Genomic DNA, 10833 nt, shown 5'->3' on the forward strand with positions numbered 1-10833 from the left:
TTTAAGTCAATGTGTAAATGTTTATAATTATGTCTATATTTAAAATTATGTCTAAATTTAAGCCTAATTTTAGACAAAATTGGTCGATTCTGGCCAATGTTGCCCAGTAGTGCAATTTTAAAGTGATATTCAAGTTACGGTAATCAAAAGTGAGGTGTTTTTGCGTTATTAAACTTTCTAATGAATTTTTTGCGCTATTTGTGCGTTCAAAATCAGTGAAGCAGTGATCGTTTTGTGGAAACTTGACAGTTTGGGGTGTATAAAAAACCACCAACATTACAATTGTTACATTGGCATAATATAACGATATAATGTTTTTTTTCCTTTTTTAAAGGACGTCTGGTTACATAAGTTTAACTCTAAACGTTAGATAATGTCTTTATAATTTGGAGATTGACAACCACTAAACTGCAGTTCAGTGTTCAGTTGCTATTTTCTAAGTTTTAGTTTCAGTGATTTTGTAGTTTGCAATCATTGAAAATAGCCCAATGCTAATTCCCTATGAGTGATTGACGAACTCAGAATCTTGAAAACATCCTGGATTCAAGCTTGCAAGTGACTGTATAAAGGTGCCAAGATGTTTGCAAGGTTCTTGCATGTTTTTCGTGCAGAAATCTTGAAAAATTTTCAATTCCAATATTTGCGAAAGGAAGCCACGAGGGAGGAAGTCGGGTTTTCACAGCAGAAACTTTTTCTTAGCTTTTCCCTGGGCGCTTTTAACTTCCTTGACAACTAGAGCCTTTTCATTGATGAGTTAAGAACAGCGCACCTAACAATAAATGGGACTTTACCTTTTTCGGCTCCCGTCCTACGATTAGACTATCGTCCAGACTGTAGCCTCTGGCGAGACTTTTGTAAAACTTATCATTGGTTTGCTTTACAGATTTTTATGTTGGTCCAGACTTGAGTGCGATCGAACGTTTTGAGAAATAATCCAGCCCTCACACTCCGCCCTCATGTGCAACCCAAATGTTGGTCGTCTTGGTATGGAACCTCAAACTGAAGTTTGACCATTAGCGGTCGTCAAAAAAGTATCCTACAAAACGATATAGCTCTGGTATCTGATATTGTTTAGATAACTTCTATTCGAAAAAAACTTTTCAAAAATCTTAAATTTGATAGAAATCAAAAATCATTTAGTTTGTTTAATCTTGAGAATCATAGTTTCGTTCTAAATGTCTATCGCTGAGCGACGTTGATGCTGCGCTTCAGCGGGTTTTGTGGAGCTATAGGCTGAGTTGACAGAATGACCGCTAAGTTGGAGTGCCCGTGAACACCTGTCTGTTCAGGCTGGAACTGTGAGTCATACTCTTCGGCTGACAAAACTCTCGCTCTCACAGGAAGTGTGAAGATTTCTACCTGGAATGAACAGATTCTAAATCATGAATAGCGAAAGAAATATTAAACTGCCCGGGTTGAGGTTTGAAGGCTAAAATTTGCAGAAGAAAAAAATGAAGAATTGTGGTGAATACAGTCACCATTTCAAGGATTTAGCTTGCAATTTTCATCAAAACTCAGGGATTTGAAAAAATTTCTGAACATTTATGCAAGAATTGCGGCGAATGCGGTGAATAAAAGATTGAAAGAAAAACATGCTTCCAGGCGTCACTTGATTAGATTTTTCAGAGCATATTGACGACCTGTCAAATTTAAGCGATGTGTTCTTTTTCTGTATATAAAACCTTGATTACTGGGGAAAAAATGATAATGTTCCGTTTTTCAATTTATTTTGAAAAGTTAAGTTTATCTGATAATGACTTGCGTGAAATGTCCGATATTACCGGTCATTTTGCATTTGTTTTTGAAATTCATAAAGAAAAACAATCACTGCACTAACACTATTTAGTAAAAGGTTTATAAAAGGACATCTTTTTATTGACAAGAATCGGGTTCATTATTATCAGATTATAAGAATTGTGCTTTACCTCCGTAGTTATAATCAGCTCATGTATTAAATCGTCTTCCTGAGCTGTCGGCTTATTGCCCACGTCAGAAGTTTGCCCAGCCGCGACTTCATTCTCGTCTTTTGGGTTCGCCAGGGCAAACAAAACGAGCTCAAGTTGCTGCGACATTCCGGCTGCAACCGCCCCGGGGGGTTTGTAGTTAACACTTAACCCCGTTGAGAGTGGGGGAGATTTCACTCTAAATCGGCAGTTTTCAAGCCCTATGTTTTTCACCATAATGTCAATTCCGTATGTATATCCCTCTCTTAAAGTTCCGAAGTTGAGTTTTGTTGGACGAACTAAGAAGCCACGAAGAGCGCCCATGTGACTTGGGTTAACAGCACCCGCGATTGACGTGGTGTTGGATCGCCTCTTCACAGGGTTCTCAACTCGGAGAAACTAAACGGAGACCAATATTTAATGCTTTGAACATGTTTACAACTTCGGTGAAATAGCCATCTATAATCATCTATAATTTGTTTCTTTTTACAATTCAAAGAGTTTGAATTGTATTGGGGCGCTGTCGTTTTTTTAAGATCTGTTCACACATTTTCATGATTTTTGAAGTCAAATTGGAGTTGTGATTTTGGTCACGCCGAAACAGGAAATGGAGCGAAAAAGCGAGTGGTTTTGCGGCGTGAATTTTTTTCGCTCTTATTTTAAAGTAGAGTGAGAAAACGGTGTTTGAACAAAAATTCGGTTTCTCGGTAGTGGTTTTTTGTTCACATGCGGCAATTTCACTCTGATTTTTACTGTTTTTTCGATTTTTTGGATCGGATTTTTTCTAAATGGTTTTCCCAATCCATTCACAGCTCATTCTAGGCCTAGTTTTTTGTTTGAATTAAATTTTCATTTCTCGCTAGTGGTTTTTTTGTTCACATGCGACGTTTTGACGTTGATTTTTTGTTTTTTTTTTCCTATTTTTTGATCTGATTTTTTTAAAATGGTTTTCTCAATTCACTCATAGTCCATTCTAGGTCTAGTTTTTCTGTTTAGTCGATGAAAATTCTTTGAATTGTACGTCAGGAGTTGTCTGCTATGATTTTTGTTACGACCATATGACGTCACAGCCACTTTTTGTTCATTCGTTCAGGCAATTTCAACAAAATTGCATGTGTGACGTCATTTTTCGCTCATTTTTAGTGGAGCGAGTTTTTTGTTCATGCGCGTGATTAAATTTTTGGTCACACTTGACTTACCTCACTCTCAAAAATGACTTCCTCACTTTGAAATTGACTTTTATTTACTTTAATTCAAAGAGGTAAGGTCAAGTGGGTTTGTGTCACTCTAAATGAAGGTTATTTGAGATCAGCTAGTAGAGGCAGCAATAACTTATTAGGATTTTTAATCAAAATATAACAGATCAGCCTTCAATGAAAAGACGAATTTTTTTTGGTCTGTCTTTTTTACTGTTTTTCTTAGACTGCCGATCTACGACTCCATTGCGGCTATTTTCCGGCAGTCTGCCAGCTATGTTATTAACTTAATTGGCTAACAATTAACCAAGCATTTACAGAGGATAGGATGTATATAGTCCAAATGATTAAAAAAAAACCCTTTTTTAATTTTATTTTAGCCATTTTTATTTCAATTCTTCTGCACTGTTGAGTTTATAAATGGTGCTTAAAGTAATAATAATAGTCAAAAAAGATTTTGCTTGAACAGTTTTTTTGGTTCTATTGCGCTTTAGTTTTTAATTAAAGCGCAAATTTTAAATAATCTTTTGTACGACTTTCTATTGTAATGACAGTCTTTTTGCTATTGTCTAGGCTGTTTCTGTCTTGCCATGCTACGTATTTATGGAAAGGTATTTATGGAAGTGAAGTGAAATGTAAAATCAAAATTTTCTTATACAGCAGCAGCATAAATTATCATCGTACAGTTCCTAAGAATTTATTACCGTTGAATCTAAATTGGATTGATCACATAGCTTAAGTGAAAATGTTCCCCCTTGCAAATTTCTAGTGGTCTGTTTCAGGGAAAAATTTCCTCTCCTTTTCATCGGGAATGAGTGGACAAGTCAATTCTTGTGCTATTAAAGGCAGCAGCATGTTCTTAGCCAGTGACCACGTGTACAACAGGTTCGTGGACTTGAAAAAGAGAGAGACTATTACTTGTTAACAGACAAAATCAACTCGCTTTGTGTGTTGAACACGTCGGACTCAGACATGCGGGCAGTGCTAGCTTCACACATTTTCATGATTTTTGAAGTCAAATTGGAGTGGTGATTTTGGTCACGCCGAAACAGGAAATGGAGCGAAAAAGCGAGTGGTTTTGCGGCGTGAATTTTCTTCGCTAAAATTTTAAAGTAGAGTGAGAAAAAGGTGTTTGAACAAAAATTCGGTTTCTCGGTAGTGGTTTTTTGTTCACATGCGGCAATTTCACTCTGATTTTTACTGTTTTTTCGATTTTTTGGATCGGATTTTTTTTAAAATAGTTTTCCCAATCCATTCACTGCTCAATCTGGACCTAGTTTTTTGGTAGAATCAAAATTACATATCTCACTAGTGGTTTTTTGTTCTCCCTAGCAGCATTTTGACATTGATTTTCTGTTTTTTTTTGTTTTTTTCATCTGATTTTTTTTTAGAAATGGTTTTCCCAATTCACTCATTGTCCGTTCTAGGTCTAGTTGTTTGTTAAGTCAATGAAAATTCTTTGAGTTGTACGTCAGGTCTTGTCCTGCTACGTTTTTTCATTTCTTCTTACACCAAAGTTTTCACACGGACCAAACTTTTCACATCAAACTTTTCGTGGAATAAATCGAGTTGCAATCGGAAATTGTTTCCTTTTTTCCCTTTTTTTGTTCCTCCCGGTAATATAAAGTAATCAACAATAAATATGGTTATAAAGGTATATATTAATGCTAATGGTTAGCCTCACTGCTTATACGTCTATATAGATCAATATCAAAAAAAATAATTAGTTTGGTCATTCAAGCTTATGAATAGAAAAAATATACACGGCTGAAAAAGGAACAGTGCAATTTAGTCTTAGTTGATTATCATAAGGGCATTCGGATCTATTCTGTCCCCCCCCCCCCAGCTTAGTGAGCACAATTTTTTATGACCCCCAGGCGCACGCTGGGGGTCATAAAAACACTGGGGGGGGGGGGGGGCGAAACCGAATAGATAGATGCGAGCATTCAAACAGCCGGCTGAAAATTGCAGCTTTAACAAAGTCGACAATTTCGGTATGCAAGTTTTCACTTTATGGCAATGAAAAAGATTTTTCAAAGAGTTAACCTTTTGATTAGGTCTTCTTGTTGGTCCTTTATCAGTTTCATTTTCAATCTCCGTGACGTCATTTCCTCCAAGTCGCTTATCTATTCCAGTCTCGTTAACATCCTGCAATTTTTCAGGCCTTTCGTCCTCGTGTTTCTCCTTCCCAGCTGAAGATTCATATAGAAGTTGTTGGTTGTTCACGTTTCCAGTCTGTTGCTCATTTTCTGCAAAAGCTGCTCGATCCGTGTCATCTTGTGGCTCATCAATGATTTGAGAAGTTTCGATCTCTGTCTCCTTCAGCTTATGTTGCCTCTGAAAAGAAGCAAAATTGGGTCTTTCCCGTTATAGCCCCCCTTCCCCATGAAATTATAGCACTCCCCATTAAGGTACATTTACCATGATGGGGGGTATAGGTTATCTGATCACTAAGCTGGGGGGGGGGGGGGGGGTGGGGGGGTTGGGAGGGCTATAATGGGAAAGACCCGTAAAAATTTGGTAACATGTTTGTTCAGGGGTATATCTAAGTTACAAAGCCTTTGGTCAAGTCACTCAGAACTTAAACCAAAAGCCGTGTAGATGTTCGAGATTGCTAAGATGTACAAAGTGAACTTTGTGGAGCAACGTTATCGATTTAAAAAATGAGTTTCGCTTTTTCAATAAATTTGATTTTCAGTCAACGTATCTAAAAAATTTTTTAAAAGACACTGTAGAGAATCGGCATATTTTAAAAGCACGTGCGTGATTTCAATTTAATTGAAGCTATCGTATACTGTTGTTGCATCTTTTTTTGTTGGAGCCTGCTAATCTTTAAAAACTCCAATGTCCTCGAAACATAATTTATAGGGACTGTTCAAGAACCAAATATTCAAATTCGAGTTTTTTTGTGCGAACATTTTAAATAGATAAAAATTGAACTCGACGAACAAATCATCTACCTTGCCCCTTTCAACTCTAAGCAAGTTGCACTTTTCAATTAAACAGAGTACGCTGACAACTATCCTTTTAAACTTGCGTCCTGTAGAAATAAGTAAGCAAAAGCCGTAAAACAAAGCCAGGCTGTTACACATATAGAACAAGCCCAGACCTAATGCAAGTCAATATCAGTGCCGGGAACGTCTAATTTCAAGTCTTACATCAGTACTGATTCAATGATATGATCATGTCACTTCTCACATTTAGCTGTCTAAATACCAATATAAGTCATGACGTGAACGTTTAAATACAAGTCTTGGCCAAGATGTGCAGCTCTTAAAATTCCCATCAAAAAGTCCCAAAAACGCCAAAATAGGCCGGGAAAATGTCCAAAATTTGCCGAAAACGCCAGCAATAGAAAAGAAATTGTCAAAAACTTGGAAAATTTTTGTCTGAAATAGTTCCGGAAAGCGTCAAAACACGTCGCAAAAACAGCACATAAATGAACTAAAAAGGCAAAATAGCCAGGGAATTATTAAAAGTATGCTGTGCAATCGTCAAAAACAGCATAGAAATTTTCAATAACCGGGAAGCAGTCTATAAATGAGACAGGCCCCTTTGACACCATGGAGCTAGTTTGTCATTCGTAACATCTATGGCTTCATTTACAAGTACCCTGAGAGAAGGGCTAAAAACGAAGCATTGTTTTTAGTTCATTAAAAAACTGTTTAATTTTTTTCAAGTTCTTTTACTTTGGACATTTGCGGTAAACTTTGAATCCATTAGAATGAAACTATTTTTTTCCATTGTATTAAATGTTAAAAGCTAGTAATAAAATGAGGAAAGAACAATTAGAAGCATACAAACTTTCAGCGGGTCATTGAAGTCCCAATTAAAAACAAAAAGAACTAGAACAAAAAAGAAATCGTACCTCAAAAACTCTTGTGACCAAATGCAACATCATAATTTAGAAAACAAAACACACATTAATGAAAGTGCCATTTTTCAGCTTTTCGGCATCAAGGAAAGACGGAGAAAACATTTTTGAGAAAGAAATTATCACGCAAACGGACAAAGAATTGAAAAAAAAATTCTGATAGACTCAGTCAGAATTCACATATGAAACATTTTTAAGCTCGAGTGCAAAATAATTGGCAGTTGATGGAAATATTCAAACACAAAGAATGTCCAAACACCTTTAAGGTCCAAACACAAAGAAATATTCAAACACAAAGAAGGTCCAAACGCCTTTAAGGTCCAAACACAAAGAAAAGCGACAAAATAGTCCAAAAAAATTCAGAAAAAAAAATTTCACTGGAATTTTGCTGAATTTTTTCAAATAAATGTCTTCAGAACCTCTCCTGCTAAAAACTAAAAAACAATTAGGTTATGCCCTACAGAAATCTTAGGTGCATGTAAGACGCAATCAGAGACAAAAGATCAAAAAAACAGTCAAAGGGTTTAAATATATTATAATATGTTAAATTTGCTAAAATTTCTATAGGCTTTGAATATTTAAACCGCTATTTTGTTGCAGAACTTTACATAATAATCATCTGCAAAATTTAAAGAAGTTCATTTTGTCGATGAAGCTTGGAAAACACAAAAAAAAGCCCAAAAATTTTAAAAGTTTAGAAAAAATGCAAAACTCACTAAGAATTTTTGTTGTTAAAGTTAGCTCTTACCAACACATATATCTCGAAAATTCTGTGCCTCAATACGTTTGCAAGCAAACAGTATTTCGTGATCTACGAGGGACCTTATTTGAAGAGTGAATTTAATTATTTTCAAAGTTTTTTTACATACATCCAATGAGCTTTCAAATGGTGCCGCTCTTATCGTTCTAGAATATATCACAAACTTGGGTGCAAAAATTGAAAGACAACCGATAATATAGTTCTCCCGGCGAACGCAAAGGAAGCCGAAGTAAAAGTAAGCCGACAGAAAAGCAAGCCGAAAGTTATGTAACAGTTATGTAATCTATCAGAAATAATACATTGTTAGCCGTTGCAATCAATAATGCGCGTAGTATTATAGTGCATAATGTATTCGGATGCATCAAAGAAACAAAAATACGTCAATTTTTAGACATCTAGTGGGTACGGGCCTTAGCACACGGGCTGTCCATTGCCATGCCTCTCATCCGCTGTGGGATGTAATCCAGAAACCGTGGGCCGGTTATCACGCCGAAGCCGCAACGCGCGCCCACCGGCCCGCCAGAGGCAACTTAAAATACGGGTATCCCAAAATTTTTCGGCTTATTTGACCTCATTTTCAAAATTCGGCTTGCTTGCCTATCGGCTTGCTTGACCATCATCAGTTCTCCCATTCCCCATAATGTAGAAACAAAATGGAAGGTTTTACTGTTTCTCCCATTTCAGGAAAATGGTGAGGTCTTAAGGAGCAAACTCTGCAATGATTTGGTAAATTACATTGGTTGGTAACATTAAAGAAAAAAGACATGTCAGGTTTTTAAGCATTTTTTCTTGGCAGTTTCGTGTTACAGATTTCAATCTCAATTTATTGCAGCCTACTTGTCTTTTTCAAAATTTGAAAATTGTTCCTGGCATTTTATCGGGATTCAGATATGCGCTGATCTAGCGAAATACACGGGTACTCAGCGCCCTGTTAAAAACGGGAAATTGATAATAGCTTTTCCGTTTCTTGATTAGATTATCTGTTTTTAAAATACCTGCTTCTCGGCGTAGTAAGGCAAATCTCTTGTGGCGTCCCTCAGCTCCTGGTTGATTCCCTGGAACCACAAAAATCTTTCATCTCGTATCTTGTTCAAATCTTGTTTCATGTATCTATTTCCAGCGTTTGCTTGAAATTCTTTTTTGAGACAGCGAGTCTCCATTGATTCTGGAATGTCTATCGTGCATTATATCAGAATGATGAAAGATATTTCATGATCTTGCGCAATTAAAATTCCTGATCTCTGAGCTTCCTCGATCAAAAATTACTGAGTTACGGAGTTATAATACATATTATTATAACGTTTATTTTTTAAGCTAGCCCTGTTAGTTCGAGAATTGTATGATAAAATTGCTCAGATTTACCTCAAAAGCAACCCAATTCAATGTTCACTTAGAAAATCAAACCAAAAATTTTGCAATAATGACATTGTCACAAAAAACTCAGTAAAATTCATAAAAATTACAAACCTTTGAATCGCAAAGAGAAGCAATGGTCTATTTGCAGATTTAATTACCAGCACTTTCAGAAAGAAAAAGTGTTGTCAAGATATGTGCGTTCAAATATTACTCGCTCACAAAAAAATTTGAAAAGCGAAAAATATTAGTTTACCATATTCCTCTGTTGCTTGACGAATTCTTCTGCCAAGTATGACTGGAAGTAGGGCGGGATTTCTTTGTTCCTCAACTTCCTCTTGTTATCTATCTCCTTCATTATCTCTTCCCTAAAAAACAAAACAACAAATAATTGCTCATAAATTGTCATGGTTCTCAATTTTTTAAACTTTCTGAGACTGTCTTTCCTTTCAGATGTGTCTTTCCTCTTCTCTTATCTCCACTGTCACGGGGCTCTACGCGTATCATAGAGCCCCTTTATTTTTTTTAGATTTAAAAAACTGAACCTAAATAATTATTTTAAGCATCATTTGATCAATTAATATATTCTTCTCATAGATCTTAAATTTTTCAGAGCAACTTCCCTTTACCCTTTTGAATTATATAGCCAGTGGTGATTTTATAATTGTTTTTGTTGTAGTTTTTTTAGTGGTGCAAGTGATTTCTGTTCAATACAGAGAAACAATTGCTTTGACGAAAAATTGGATCAATAAGCCACAATAATTATAAATCAGCTGCCAGTAAAACTAACATTTCTCAGCAAAATTTCTCCAGTTAGTAAAAAAATGATTTTTTAAAATCTTCCATCAAAATTCAACTTAGAAAAAGACTTTCCTGAGAGCAACCATATGACTAAAAACTAATCTGCATTTTGTCATGTTAAAAAAAGAGTAAAGTGAGGGACTATCCAGTGGTTTATAAAAGAAACTATTTCTCATTTCTCTTTCATTGACTCATTCTTCGTTCTGAACATTAGTGATATACAGATAAAAATTCCATTTCAAAAACAATCAAAATCAGCGCCTCGTTGCAAAATCGTTCAAAAAGAAATTGAGAGTTAATTTTCCATCAAATTTTCTGCAGTTTTGTTAAGAGTTATTCGTAATTAAAAGAGATATCAACAGAAACATTCCTGCGTCCCAGGTCTAGATCTATTCTAAGCATTTAAAAACTGTTTGCATAAGTTTAGATAGAAAGTAATAAATAAAAAATCTCCATTACTTAGAAAGAGACAAGCGGTCCTATAGCTTAATATTGAGAGTACAAAAAATAAATTTAAAAAAATGAAATAACTTCTCTGTCGAAATATTAATAAAAATTAAATTTTAAAAGATCTCCGCGTCAAAATTTTATATGAAAGTTTTCTCTGAGTGACGTTAGAGCAAGTACTGGAAGTAACGAATAATAGTTTTTCCTTAGATTTGCTTATTCGCGCTAATCTCATATTTGCGCAGCCAGTTTTTTTGTAAAATTGTATGAAAATCCCCCCCCTAAAGTATAAGCATGTTAAAAAATCCCATCAGATTTCTTATGCTTTAAGATGTATTCTAATAAAGTATTTGAAGTACAATTTTTGATCAACGCAAAATGGTAGACATAATATTATTCTTCTAAGAGATTTTTGAATTGTCAAGTCAATAATTTTTTATAATTGCGGTGGTAGTTGTT

The 10833-nt window shown here is 35.4% G+C and overlaps 2 protein-coding genes across 3 annotated transcripts in view; both read right to left on the reverse strand.

Annotated features, from left to right (window-relative positions):
* LOC142340621 (cyclin-dependent kinase 2-associated protein 1-like) overlaps positions 1 to 10833 on the reverse strand; it is a 575438-nt gene that overhangs the window by 276387 nt on the left and 288218 nt on the right. The window lies entirely within an intron of this gene.
* On the reverse strand, positions 1098 to 9513 carry LOC142341206 (uncharacterized). Its single transcript, XM_075392127.1, has 5 exons — positions 9383 to 9513; positions 8769 to 8828; positions 5186 to 5476; positions 1926 to 2342; positions 1098 to 1359 (listed from the first exon to the last, which is right to left on the reverse strand). Exons 1-5 carry the CDS (start codon positions 9482 to 9484, stop codon positions 1180 to 1182), a joined length of 1050 nt encoding a protein of 349 aa, XP_075248242.1. The 5' UTR covers positions 9485 to 9513; the 3' UTR covers positions 1098 to 1179.

This window comes from Convolutriloba macropyga, chromosome 6 (assembly GCF_964194025.1).
Source record: "Convolutriloba macropyga chromosome 6, txConMacr16.3, whole genome shotgun sequence".
Lineage (NCBI taxonomy): Eukaryota > Metazoa > Xenacoelomorpha > Acoela > Convolutidae > Convolutriloba > Convolutriloba macropyga.

Bases quoted from the DNA above. Each gene is read 5' to 3' on its own strand.
- LOC142341206 (XM_075392127.1), bottom strand. From the start codon at position 9,484: ATGAAGGAGATAGATAACAAGAGGAAGTTGAGGAACAAAGAAATCCCG. The intron at 8,829-9,382 runs GTAAACTAATAT...TTGTGGTTCCAG, and splicing joins TCAAGCAACAGAGGAATATG to GGAATCAACCAGGAGCTGAG. The intron at 5,477-8,768 runs GTATTTTAAAAA...GCTTCTTTTCAG, and splicing joins CTTACTACGCCGAGAAGCAG to AGGCAACATAAGCTGAAGGA.